A 14487-nucleotide genomic window follows, 5' to 3' on the forward strand; every position below is an offset into this window, starting at 1 on the left:
CTGTTCACCGGACGTGCTTGTTGCACCCTCGACAACTACTATGATTATTATTATTTGACCATGCTGGTCATTTATGAACATTTTAACATCTTGACCATGTTCTGTTATAATATCCACCTGGCACAGCCAGAAGAGGAATGGCCACCCCTCATAGCCTGGTTCCTCTCTAGGTTTCTTCCTAGGTTTTGGCCTTTCTAGGGAGTTTTTCCTAGGGAGTTTTTCCTAGCCACCGTGCTTCTTTCACATGCATTGCTTGCTGTTTGGGGTTTTAGGCTGGGTTTCTGTACAGCACTTTGAGATATCAGCTGATGTACGAAGGGGCTATATAAATACATTTGATTTGAATTTGATTGTAGGCCTGTTGTAAGGCAGGTCCTCACCAGACATCACAAACCCACTGTTGCTAGACCAGACAGGACTGGCAAAAAGTGCTCTCACACGAGTCGCGGTTTTGTCTCACCAGGGGTGATGGTCGGATTCGCGTTTATCTTCGAAGGAATGAGCGCTACACCAAGGCCTGTACTCTGGAGCGGGATCGATTTGGAGGTGGAGGGTCCATCATGGTCTGGGTCGGTGTGTCACAGCATCATCGGACTGAGCTTGTCGTCATTGCAGGCAATCTCAACGCTGTGCGTTACAGGGAAGACCTCCTCCCTCATGTGGTACCCTTCCTTGCAGGCTCATCCTGACATGACCCTCCATCATGACAATGCCACCAGCCATACTGCTCGTTCTGTGCGTGATTTCCTGCAAGACAGGAATGTCAGTGTTCTGCCATGGCCAGCGAAGAGCCCGGATCTCAATCCCATTGAGCCTGTCTGGGACCTGTTGGATCAGAGGGTGAGGGCGAGAGCCATCCCCCCCCCCCCCCCCCCCCCCCCCCCCCCTAGAAATGTCTGGGAACTTGCAGGTGCCTTGGTGGAAGAGTGGGGTAACATCTCACAGCAAGAACTGGCAAAGTCCATGAGAAGATGCACTGCAGTACTTAATACAGCTGGTGGCCACACCAGATACTGTTACTTTTGACCCCCCCTTTGTTCAGGGTCACATTCAATCTGTTAAGTCACATTTGTGGAACTTGTTGAGTTTGTCTCAATTGCTGAATCTTGTGTTCATACAAATATTTACACATGTTAAGTTCGCTGAAAATAAACGCAGTTGACAGTGAGAGGACGTTTCTTTTTTTGCTGAGTTTAATTGGTACCTTCTCATGCATTGCCTTTGGTATCTGCATTACAATGTCAACATTCAAATATGTTTTTTAAACCCACTTAAGGAAAATAATGAACAGATACAGCCTTGGTGTGAGTGTTTATTACATTTCATTTATCCATAATCAATTAATATGCCTAACCCTTTGGGTTATTACATAGCATTGCTTGTCAAAATACATCTCCATTGTTCATTGCACTCCTTGAATACCTACATATGCATTTGTATATTCACATATGCATTATTATGCACAACCAACCTGCATAAAAATATACATGAAAAATGACACCTTAATTCTCTTAGTCCTTTTCCCATATTTGAAGTCTAAAAATAACTTAATTTAAAAACCATAATGTTCTCCCACTTTCAATAAATTAGAAAGTAAAATACATTACCAAAAATGGTTTAGATGATCTTCCAAAATATTAATTAAAAAAAAGGTACAATAAACTACCTTTTTGTTTTATTTTCAGGCATCTCATAGGTCAGTTTTATTGTGGTGTTAAATAAAATAAAAACACGCGTTTGCATTGTCTGCAAAGTCCCTGGTTTGGCAGCAGCCACTGGGTCCTGTGAGACGACGGGCACGGAGCAGGATGACAATTTGGGCCAGGGGGCTGTACAGGAGGGTGCAACGTCACAGAAGGTTCACTATAGAAATGTACTGTGTAAAACAGATAGGATTGTCTGCCATTTTGAATAGGAAATCATGTCAGCTCTGTTTAGTACATTGGTCTCCAACATTCCAGACCTTTTGCTTCAATGAATACACCCCAGTCTTCTTCTCCTCGGTCTTCGTCCTATATGGCTACGGCACGTTCCATCAATTCCTCACATCACATCTGCTCTCTTGTCCCTCACTTTGTTCCTTAGTTTAGTCCTGGCTTTGAATGCCGCTGAGTTGAACAGATGCTGTGAGAGGAAAATAAATCAACAGGTTAGACTTACACCCTTCAAAATAAAGAATGACAATATGGAGGGCAGTCTTGTGAAGACTAGGCAAACTCATAACATTTCATGGTACTGCTAAATCAAAACGGACCAGTACATTTTGTTTAACCGACATGCATTTACACTGAACAAAAATAAACGCAACATGTAAAATGTTGGTCCCATGTTTCATGAGCTGAAATAAAAAATCCCAGACATTTTCCATTTGCACAAAAAGCTTATTTCTCTCAAATTCTGTGCAATTTATTATTATTTTTTTACATCCCTGTTAGTGAGCCCTTCTCCTTTGCAGAAATAATCTTTCTACCTGACCGGTGTGGCATATAAAGAAACTGATTAAACAGCATGATCATTACGCAGGTGCACCTTGTGCTAGGGACAATAAAAGGCCACTTTAACCTGTTGGGGCTAGGGGGCAGTATTTGCACGGCCGGATAAAAAACGTACCCGATTTAAACTGGTTACTACTCTTGCCCAGAAACGATAATATGCATATAATTAGTAGATTTGGATAGAAAACTCTAAAGTTTCTAAAACTGTTTGAATGGTGTCTGTGAGTATAACAGAACTCATATGGCAGGCCAAAACCTGAGAAGATTCCATACAGGAAGTGCCCTGTCTGACAATTTGTTCTCCTTCTGTGGCATCTCTATCAAAAATACAGCATCTCTGCTGTAACGAGACATTTTCTAAGGCTTCCATTGGCTCTCAGAAGGCACCAGAAAGTGTAATGGGGTGTCTGCAGTCTCTGGGCGAAGTACAGCAGCTCTGTTTGTGAGTGGTCAGGCTGGGAACAGTGAGACTGAGAAGCGGGTTCATGAGAATTCTCAATTTTTTTCTTTCAGCCTTTGAATGAATACAACGTCACCCGGTTGGAATATTATCGCTATTTTACGAGAAAAATAGCATAAACATTGATTTTAAACAGCGTTTGACATGCTTCTAAGTACGGTAATGGAATATTTTGCATTCTTTTGTCACGAAATGTGCTCGCGCATCACCCTTCGGATACTGACCTGAACGCACGAACAAAACGGAGCTATTTGAATATAACTATGGATTATTTGGAACAAAAACAACACTTGTTGAAGTAGAAGTCCTGGGAGTGCATTCTGACGAAGAACAGCAAAGGTAATCCAATTTTTCTTATAGTAAATCTGAGTTTGGTGAGGGCCAAACTTGGTGGGTGTCAAATTAGCTAGCCGTGATGGCCGGGCTATGTACTCAGGATATTGCAAAATGTGCTTTCGCCGAAAAGCTATTTTAAAATCTGACACCGCGATTGCATAAAGGAGTTCTGTATCTATAATTCTTAAAATAATTATGTATTTTGTGAACTTTAATCGTGAGTAATTTAGTAAATTCACTGGAAGTTTGCGATGGGTATGCTAGTTCTGAACATCACATGCTAATGTAAAAAGCTGTTTTTTGATATAAATATGAACTTGATTGAACAAAACATGCATGTATTGTATAACATAATGTCCTAGGAGTGTCATCTAATGAAGATCAAAGGTTAGTGCTGCATTTAGCTGTGGTTTTGGTTTTTGTGACATATATGCTTGCTTTGAAAATGGCTGTGTGATTATTTTTGGCAGGGTACTCTCCTGACATAATCTAATGTTTTGCTTTCGCTGTAAAGCCTTTTTGAAATCGGACAATGTGGTTAGATTAACGAGAGTCTTGTCTTTAAAATGGTGTAAAATAGTCATATGTTTGAGAAATTGAAGTTATAGCATTTTTGAGGTATTTGTATTTCGCGCCACGCGATTCCACTGGCTGTTGACTAGATGGGACGCAAACTGTTTTAGAGAATTTAGCAGTACGTCCGACCGGCCTCACAACTGCAGAGCACGTGTAACCACGCCAGCCCAGGGCGTCTTCATGTAGTGGATCGTCAATGAGGGGCTGCTAAGGAGTATTTCTGTCTGTAATAAAGTTATTTTGTGGGGAAAAACTCATTCTGATTGGCTAAGCCTGGCTCCCCAAAGGGTGGGCCTATGCCCTCCAAGGCCCACCCACTTGGCTGCACCCCTGCCCAGTCATGCGAAATCCATAGATTAGAGCCTAATGAAATGATTTTAATTGATTGATTTTCCTTATATGAACTGTAACTCAGTAAAATGTTTGAAATTGTTGCATGCTAAGTTGATATTTTTGTTCAGTATAATTAGACAGTGGAGATCTCACATGAAATGCACCATATGGTTGTTGAACAGGTTAAGTGGGTATTTGTCAGTGGTCGTGGTTTCATGACGAGGGGTTATGTGCCGGTGGGAGGTGTGTTTGGAGACAGTCATAGGCCATGGGGGTCACCTTCTCGAAACGAGAGATCTTGCTGGATTTGACAGACGAGTCCAGTATCAGGGGGGGTCCCAGGCCAAATATGTCCCTCAGCAGCGGGTTAAACTAGAGAGACAAGACCAGGCACACCATTTAAAAACTAGCCATTTCCAACGGATAATTAAGAGGCAAGCAAGCATCACAAACCTTCCAGAAAGATTTGATTAGAACATGCTGGTTGCAGAGATAGTCTCTTTATAGCATAGATATCAACTATATCCTACCAACACAGTTATAGACCTAGATGTTTGTTCAAACCTGAAGATGGTGTCTCACTCCAGACTCCAGCACCTCTTTGAAGGCGTCGTAGACCCTCCTGCGCATCCAGCTGTCGATGTAGATGCCCTCCACACCAAAGCGGATCTTCTCCTCGGAGAAGTCCTCGTTCTGCACGACATCGGGCAAAAAAGTCAATCAAAATCAACATTCCATATTTCTCTCAGTGACTGACCAACGGTCTCCAGTTACAGTGACTGGTCTGGTGTCATTTAAAAACCCTCGAGCAACGTTAGAACCTTGCACCGGTTAATGTTCAGGGTGAATCGTGGTTCCTCACCTCTATGTAATGTAGCACCTCTCTGAATATGGTGCGCTGTTTCCTCCTGTCGTTCTTGGCACGGTGCTTGTTCCCGTCGGTGGCCAGGCCCTTCAGGCACTCACACAGCGTGTCGCTGTCTTCAAACTCAAATTCCTACATAGAAAAACAAGGATCAGCAGGGATATTTCCCCCACTTCCTCTCCATGGGCTCTGCATTGCCTCCATATTGTGTTTGAGCTGCCGAGCGAGTACAACCAGGGCCTGTATTTACAAAGTGTCTGAGAACGTCGGTGCTGATCTCGGATCAGGTCCCCCCCATGTCCATGTAATCATATTCATTGTGGTCTAGAAGGCAAAACGGATCCTAAATCAGCACTCCTACTCAGATGCTTGATACATACAGCCCCTGGTTGTTCATTAGGCAAAACATACCCTGTCTATATCTCTTCCCAGTTCAACCAGCAAGGCTATGGTCTCCCCCACAGCTATCCTGTAGTTCACGTCGCTGCTCTCCAGGCAGGCCTGTAGCTTGGGTAGATGTCTGAGCACAAGAGGAGACCGAGGACGTGAGCTGAGCAACGTGGCAGGTTATATATTCAGATCCCGGTTGTGTCTCATATAGCACCCTATTCCCCATGTAGTGGCCATACAGTACACTTCTTTAGTCAAATATGCAGTACAGGACTACGGCACTAAATGGGGAACGGGGGTGTCATTTAAGACGCAGCCCCTGTGTGTCTGTGTGTGTCACTCACAGGTCCAGCAGCACAGTAAGGCGGGAGGCGGGGCAGAGGGTGACGAGCAGGGCCCAGGCATGCAGGGCGGCGCTGTGGAGCCCTGGGGCACCGGCATTGGGGGTGGGCAGGGTGCCCTCGCGGTTGGGGTACGACATGGTGAATACACTCTCCAGGTGACTCATGGATTTCACCAAGTCCTGTCACAGAGGGAAAATTGAAAAAATAATGACAGAGACAAAAAGCGAGAGAGAAAGAGTTAACCATGCATTCAGATTCAATTTCTGGATCTTGATGTTCCATACTATTTTCCATACTGATTTTCTCTTTTCCAGCTACAGAGAAATAGAATGAAAAGGACTTCTAGAGAACCTCACCTCTCCGTCTTCCGCAGCAGAAACGTAGCAGCACATACCCAGCGCTCGGGCACACTGCAAGAGGGATGAACAACTTAAAAACGGCGACTTACAAGAATGCACTCTTAGTGGAAAAACTGCCGTCGACAACAGGAGTGTGACGAAGGCCAATGGTGACACTCACGCTCTGGCGGGCGGACACACTGGCACAGCCGTCAATCATGATGGCGCTGAGGACGGGCCGGAGGATCTTGAAACCCTCCTCACCCTCGTCCCCCCCGCCGAGCTGCACGCACAGCTGGGCGCACACTGTGGCCGCTGCAGCCTGCTCCTCTCCACCACCTGAGAGAGAAGAACGGAGAGAAGGGACAGAAACAGAGTAGAGGGATGGAAAAGGGTGGAGGGGTAAGATCCCTTTTTACAAGCTCGACAAGAGAAGTCAGGCTATCGCGGGACTTGGTCAATCAGAAGATCAACTGAATTCGTAGAGCCTAAATTCAGACTCGATGAAAGGTCCATTCTGGATAGAAATAGTTACATTTCAAGCCAAATAAAGGTACGGTAGAGTAATAGTCTAAGTCCTAATCATCTTTTCAAGTTTTGACTCAGGCCAGCGCCACCTAAAGTGATGTACGTTTGACTACATTTACCACCGTAATTCATAGACCCCAACCCACACACAGTGCTGTGGCGTCTCACCCTTGCGCAGGCTCGTTGTTGAAGTATTCGCACCACTTGAGTTTTTACAGAGTGGGATTAGAGTGGACTTGTCATTTGTTTTTTGTCAACGATCTACACAAAATACTCTCTCAATGGAAAATGTTTAAAATAAAATAAAATCTACATATCATGAAAAATAAAACACTAATATATCTTGATTAGATTAGTATGCAGTCAATACATGTTAGAATCACCTTTGGCAGTGATTATAGCTGTGTCTTTCTGGGTAAGTCTAAGAGCTTTGCACACTTGGATTGTACAATATTTGCACATTAGCTTTAAAATTCTTTAAGCTCTCAAGTTGTTTGTTGATCATGCTAGACCGCCATTTTCAAGTCTTGCCATCGATTTTCAAGCAGATTTAAGTCCAAACTGTAACTAGGCCACTCAAAAACATTCAATGTTGTCTTGGTAAGCAACTCCAGTGTACATTTGGCCTTGTGTCTTAGGTTACTGTCCTGTGGAAGGGTGAATTTGACTCCTGGTGTCTGTTGGAAAGCAACAAACCAGGTTTTCCTCTAGAATTTTGCCTGTGCCTAGCTCCATACCCATAACACCATGCAGCCACAACCATGCTGATGTGTTGTGTTGTGTTTGCCCCAAACATAATGCTTTATGTGCAGGACAAAGTCAATTTCCGTGCTACATTTTTTGCAGTTTTACTTTAGTGTCTTATTGCAAACAGGATGCATGTTTTGTAATATTTTTTATTCTGTACAGGCTTCCTTCTTTTCACTCTGTCAATTAGGTTAGTATTGTGGAGTAACTACAATGTTCTTGATCCATCCTCAGTTTTCTCCTATCATAGCCATTTAACTGTTTTAAAGTCACCATTGGCCTCATGGTGAAATCCCTGAGAGGTTTCCTTCCTCTCCGGCAACTGAGTTAGGAAGAACACCTGTATCTTTGTAGTGAATGGCTATACAGTCAGACTGGTCTCTCTACTACCGCATGGCAAGCGGTACCGGAGTGCCAAGTCTAGGACAAAAAGGCTTCTCAACAGTTTTTACCCCCAAGCCATAAGACTCCTGAACAGGTAACCAAATGGTTACCCAGACTATTTGCATTGTGTAAACATAATTCCACTTTGACATTACGGGATATTATTGTGTGTAGGCCAATGGCAAACAATGTAAATTAAATCAATTTTCGAATTCAGGCTTTAACGACAAAACGTGGAAAAAGTCAAGAGGTTTGAATACTTTCTGAAGACACCCCATGTTCCTAATGTCCATTTAGGAAAGTACTAGCAACATCGGTGGCTTTCCTTTTTTGTGCAGTTAGAATGTGTACAATAAGTCCTTTCATAAAAACATTTGAAATCCTGTGAGACGCACCTTTTGTCCATCAGGTTTTCTATGCATTGTTTCAGCTTGTCCTCTGTCTCCTCCTGGGCAGTCTGTTCATCTACTGGTTCACCACCTCCCCCTGTGGTGGACAAGATAATGATGATGCTGTGGTGTGTGTGTGTGTGTGTGTGTGTGTGTGTGTGTGTGTGTGTGTGTGTGTGTGTGTGTGTGTGTGTGTGTGTGTGTGTGTGTGTGTGTGTGTGTGTGTGTGTGTGTGTGCACCCACCAGTGGCCTCGTCCACGACTGAAGCGCTCTCGCTGGCGCTGCTGTAGTGACTGAGCACGTCAGACGCCAGCTCATCATCACTGGCACCTGACTCGCCCTTTACCCCATTCCTCCCGCCTACGAGAACGAGAGAAGGAATTGAGGACAGAGAGGAGAGGAAGTGAGAGCAGGACAGAGGGACCAGAGGGGAGGGGGGGGAGAGAAGAAGAGTGAGCTCGAAGTGAACCTTGTCTCTGTCTGTGGCTTAGCTGTTGGTGTCCGTCAGTAATGATATCCCAGGAACCGCTCCTTATAGAGAGCAGGGTCTATTCTGCCCACGGTGCTGACACGAGCACATCCACGTAGCTAAACTGGGAATGCTGTTCGTGTTGTTCTTGCGCCCAAGAAAGCGAAGGAAACTGAACTAAATGACTATCGCCCCGCACCACTCAGGTCTGTTACTATGAAGTGCTTTGAGAGGCGAGTTAGAGACCATATCACCTCCTTACACCCTTAAACCTTTTCAGCTTGATACCCAAATTAGAAACTAACCGTCCATCCGTGTCCCAAATCGTCCTCCATAGGCCCAAACTAAGAAATAATTGTGTGATTATAGATGTATTCTCATAACTCGTGACCCACCTCTAACATGCCCAGGGCTCACTTTGATTCCCGAACCTGTTCGTCGACTACAGCTCGGCCTTCAACACCACAGTACCCTCTAAACTCATCACTACGCTCAGGGCCATGGGTCAGAACCCGTCCCTGTGTAACTGGGTCCTGAACTTCCTGACGGTCCGACACCAAGTGGTGAAGGTAGGCAACCACACCGATCCCCAACACAGAGGCCCCACAAGGGTGGCGTGTTCAGCCCCCCTCCTGTACACCTATGACCGCGCACTTCTCAAACAAAATCATCAAGTTTGCTGACGACAACCGTGGTAGGCCTGGTTACCGTCAACGATGAGGAGACCGCCTATAGGGCGTAGATGAGAGCCCTGGCAGACCGGTGGAAGGAAAATAACCTCAGCCTCAACAAAATGAAGGATTGTGGACTACAGGAGACAGCAGAAAGCAAGCCCCCCCATCCACATCAACGGGGCCGCAGCGGAGAGGGTCAAAAGCGTCAAGTTTCTCGGTGTGCTTATCACTAACAACCTGAAAACGGTCCCTTCACACAGTGTGGTGAAGAAGGGCCAACAGCGCCTCTTCAAACTCAGGAGGCTGAAGACTTGGCTCGGGCCCTAAGACCCTCACAAACTTCTACAGATGCACAATTGAGAGCATCCTGTCAGCCTGTATCACCGCCTGGTACGGCAATTGCACCATCCGCAACCGCAGGGGCTCCCCAAAGGGTGGTACGGTCAGCCCGACGCGTCACCGGAGGCACACTGCCTGCCCTCCAAGAAGATCAAAGGACCTCAGCTACCGAGCAAAGGCCTTTTCACCCCGCTACCATCTAGACGGCGGAGACAGAGCCGGGACCGAGTGACTGAGAAGCAGCTTCCATCTCCAGACCATCAGGCTGTTAAGCAGTCAACACTTGCAGCCCTCCACCCAGTACCCTGCCCTGAAGCTTGAGACGACTGCCCTATGTACATACAGTCACGGAACACTGCTCGCTTAAATGTTTGACATACTACACTCTAGTCATGGCTCATCATATGTAACTTTGAATTTTTCGGGATTATGTGTATTGTTTTTGTTGTCGCTAGGTATTACTGCATTGTTGGATCTGGAAGCACAAGGATTTCGCTGCACCTGCGATAACATCTGCAAATCTGTGAATGCAATAAATGAATAACCTTTGATTTGATTCGACTGGCACAGCACTGGCACATAACCATAACAATGTACAGTATGACGTAGAGCACGTCGTACCATACATAACCATAACAACGTACAGTATGACGTACAGCACGTCGTACCATACATAACCATAACAACGTACAGTATGACGTACAGCACGTCGTACCATACATAACCATAACAACGTACAGTATGACGTACAGCACGTCGTACCATACATAACCATAACAACGTACAGTATGACGAACAGCACGTCGTACCATACAGTATGACGTACAGCACGTCGTACCATACATAACCATAACAACGTACAGTATGCCGTACAGCACGTCGTACCATACAGTATGACGTACAGCACGTCGTACCATACATAACCATAACAACGTACAGTATGACCTACAGCACGTCGTACCATACATAACCATAACAACGTACAGTATGCCGTACAGCACGTCGTACCATACAGTATGACGTACAGCACGTCGTACCATACAGTATGACCTACAGCATGTCGTACCATACATAACCATAACAACGTACAGTATGACGTACAGCACGTCGTACCATACAGTATGACGAACAGCACGTCGTACCATACATAACCATAACAACGTACAGTATGACCTACAGCACGTCGTACCATACATAACCATAACAACGTACAGTATGACGTACAGCACGTCGTACCATACAGTATGACCTACAGCACGTCGTACCATACAGTATGACGTACAGCACGTTGTACCATACAGTATGACGTACAGCACGTCGTACCATACATAACCATAACGTACAGTATGACGTACAGCACGTCGTACCATACATAACCATAACAACGTACAGTATGCCGTACAGCACGTCGTACCATACAGTATGACGTACAGCACGTCGTACCATACATAACCATAACAACATACAGTATGACGTACAGCACGTCGTACCATACATAACCATAACAACGTACAGTATGACGTACAGCACGTCGTACCATACAGTATGACGTACAGCACGTCGTACCATTCATAACCATAACAACATACAGTATGACGTACAGCACGTCGTACCATACATAACCATAACAACGTACAGTATGACGTACAGCACGTCGTACCATACATAACCATAACAACGTACAGTATGACGTACAGCACGTCGTACCATACAGTATGACGTACAGCACGTCGTACCATACATAACCATAACAACGTACAGTATGACGTACAGCACGTCGTACCATACATAACCATAACAACATACAGTATGACGTACAGCACGTCGTACCATACAGTATGACGTACAGCACGTCGTACCATACAGTATGACGTACAGCACGTCGTACCATACATAACCATAACAACATACAGTATGACGTACAGCACGTCGTACCATACATAACACCCACACCTACTCGTAATTACTATCATTGTCGCACATGAGGAACGAAAAACATTCCGCATTTGCATTTTGTTTTCTCCATCCACCGTTTCCTCACGCATAACCAATCTCTGTAATAATTTCCACAACGCTCCATGCGCGAGAAATGCATAAGTCCAGCACAGCAGTTGTAACTCATAAATTCATCCACATAAACAAGTGTGACTGGTCAAGGTCGAACCTCTGTTCTTATTTCCCCTCTTTGTCCCACTTCCAAACATAATTGCTGTTTACTGAGTATTCAGCCCACCACTTTACTGGTGGGAGAGGATAAGTGTTAATCCCCATACGCTGACAGTTTGACAGGAGGAAAGAGTCAGACAATCTCTGCATTCCAGCTCAACGTTTTCAACACTTCCCTACGGAACACTAGCCACTGGCCATAGACGTCGGTTCAATATCTAGCTTTGATTTACATTTGGTTGAGTTGTCAACTATGGTGAATTCAACAAAAAATGGCACAATGTCATTGGATTTCGGGTAAAAGTACGGTGAAAAAATACTAAATGCCCCTACATTGATTACTTTTTGTGAATCCAGGGAGTTTTCCATGTTGATTCAACATCATCACATTGATTTTATGGGGGGGGGGGGGTTGAAATGACGTGGAAACAACGTTGATTCAACCATTTTTTTGCCCGGTGGGTACTGACGTCACTGACAGTCTGACATTCGTATGTTGGCGGAGATCCCATGGAGTTCATGTCTTCAGAATACATGTGTGTGAGTGTCTGCGTGTGTGTATTCATCGACGCAACTTCACCTCCTTCGCAGGGGACTTGTCCTTTATGGACTGCGTGTCGCAGTCTCGTTGATGTGGACCTGGAGAGGGTAAGAAGAGGACTGAAGAACACAACTGGAGAGGAGTTGAAGGGGCTGGGGCTTCTCTCAAACCTACAACTGCAGATTGTGTGCGAGAGCTTTCTTAAAACCCCTCCATCTTGTATGTATCCATTCCCCTTGGCTACTAGCATCGCCATGAGGGCTGAAGCGGCCCTAGCTAGCACAAACTCCATATGGCCCCAGAGAGAGAGAGAGTACAGTAGACTATATGATTACAGACATTGACCCTTTCTCTCTCAGCTCATTCACTGTCAAGCCACTACACCTCTGTCTGATCACAGCCAAATTACATCGTTCCTCAAAAGAACAGACATGGAAACAACCACACATTCACAGCCCAGTAAGCTGTACAACATCAGAAATTCATACAGATGGGCCCAAATCAGCACCCGAAGAACACCAGAAAGCAACCTGTAACCAAAATATCCAAACACTCTTAGATAACTTTCTGGATACCACATTCACTCACAGTAAAGAAGGCATCAATCTAGCAATAAAAAACATCAACTATATATTCAGGCAAATGGCAAAAGAAGCACAATTGAAATTGATAAAAAACACACAAAAAAGACCACAGATGACAACTGGTTTGATGCAGATTGTAAAATTATAAGGTAAAAACTTAGAACACTATCCAACCAAAAGCACAGAGAGCCAAATAATGGTGAATTACGCCTTCATTACTGAGACTTTAAAACTATAAATGTACACTCAGAACCAAAAAAGCACAGTACAACAGCAAGCAGCTGACACAAACAACTTGTGGCAAAATTGTAAAAAGCAAAAAATATCAAAACGAGGAATTAGCGATACAAAATGGTGACATATGGACAACCAAATCAAATCAAATGTATTTATATAGCCCTTCTTACATCAGCTGATATCTCAAAGTGCTGTACAGAAACCCAGCCTAAAACCCCAAACAGCAAGCAATGCAGGTGTAGAAGCACGGTGGCTAGGAAAAACTCCCTAGAAAGGCCAAAACCTAGAAAGAAACCTAGAGAGGAACCAGGCTATGAGGGGTGGCCAGTCCTCTTCTGGCTGTGCCGGGGTGGATATTATAACAGAACATGGCCAAGATGTTCAAATGTTCATAAATGACCAGCATGGTCAAATAATAATAATCATAGTTGTTGTCGAGGGTGTAAAAAGTCAGCAACTCAAGAGTAAGTGTCAGTTGGCTTTTTCATAGCCGATCTTTGAGAGTATCTCTACCACTCCTGCTATCTCTAGAGAGTTGAAAACAGCAGGTCTGGGACAGGTAGCACGTCCGGTGAACAGGTCAGGGTTCCAGCAGGTCTGGGACAGCAGGTCTGGGACAGGTAGCACGTCCGGTGAACAGGTCAGGGTTCCAGCAGGTCTGGGACAGCAGGTCTGGGACAGGTAGCACATCTGGTGAACAGGTCAGGGTTCCAGCAGGTCTGGGACAGGTTGCACGTCCGGTGAACAGGTCAGGGTTCCAGCAGGTCTGGGACAGCAGGTCTGGGACAGGTAGCACATCCAGTGAACAGGTCAGGGTTCCATAGCCGCAGGCAGAACAGTTGAACCCATTTTAAAACACTCTACAACACCGTTCAAATTGATACAAACGCAGAACAACGCCAAATACAGGCTCAGTGAGCACAGCCTTGCCATTGAGAAGGGTAGACACAGGAAAGCCTGGCTCCCTGTAGAGGAAAGGCTGTGCAACCACTGAGACAGAGCTGCATTTCCTGACAAAATGTCAAAAATATAAAACAATTAGAGAGTGTCATTTACCCAAATTTGAATCCCTTATTCAAGGTTTCAAAGACCTCTCTGATGAGAGTAGGCTACCCGTCCTGTTGGGGGAGGACGCAGAGAGCTGTGGTTTGGCAGCGCACTACATTGCTGCCTGACATAAAATGAGGGACAGTGTCTGACAGACCAATCAACCTGCACATGTCCTCTACTGTATGCTTATTGTTATTGTTCAATGTGTGGTTATTTTGACCCTTGGTTATTGTTGTTACTG

At 45.0% G+C, this 14487-nt stretch overlaps 1 protein-coding gene and 1 long non-coding RNA gene across 2 annotated transcripts; both read right to left on the reverse strand.

Moving 5' to 3' along the window:
* Positions 1–1188: 1188 nt before the first annotated feature.
* On the reverse strand, positions 1189–7428 carry LOC115166383 (interferon-related developmental regulator 2-like). The gene is made up of 10 exons (XM_029720290.1): positions 7403–7428; positions 6834–6868; positions 6319–6476; positions 6156–6209; positions 5800–5978; positions 5477–5585; positions 5063–5197; positions 4765–4893; positions 4480–4572; positions 1189–2124 (listed from the first exon to the last, which is right to left on the reverse strand). The coding sequence occupies exons 1-10, from the start codon at positions 7426–7428 to the stop codon at positions 2044–2046; spliced, it is 999 nt and encodes a 332-aa protein (XP_029576150.1). The 3' UTR covers positions 1189–2043.
* Positions 7429–8122: 694 nt separating this feature from the next.
* On the reverse strand, positions 8123–8595 carry LOC115166233 (uncharacterized). The gene is made up of 2 exons (XR_003870288.1): positions 8430–8595; positions 8123–8282 (listed from the first exon to the last, which is right to left on the reverse strand). It is a non-coding gene; the product is annotated as an uncharacterized LOC115166233 (long non-coding RNA).
* Between the last annotated feature and the right edge of the window lie 5892 nt (positions 8596–14487).

The sequence above is a fragment of the Salmo trutta genome, chromosome 28, assembly GCF_901001165.1.
Source record: "Salmo trutta chromosome 28, fSalTru1.1, whole genome shotgun sequence".
Classification (NCBI taxonomy): domain Eukaryota; kingdom Metazoa; phylum Chordata; class Actinopteri; order Salmoniformes; family Salmonidae; genus Salmo; species Salmo trutta.

What these genes read in the sequence shown, in the direction of transcription:
- LOC115166383 (XM_029720290.1), bottom strand. Translation starts at nt 7,428, where the DNA reads ATGGTTGTGGCTGCATGGTGTTATGG. An exon ending in GTGTGTCCGCCCGCCAGAGC is followed by an intron (nt 6,210 to 6,318) that starts GTGAGTGTCACC and finishes TCCCTCTTGCAG; the next exon opens with TGTGCCCGAGCGCTGGGTAT. An exon ending in TGGGAAGAGATATAGACAGG is followed by an intron (nt 5,198 to 5,476) that starts GTATGTTTTGCC and finishes TTTTCTATGTAG; the next exon opens with GAATTTGAGTTTGAAGACAG.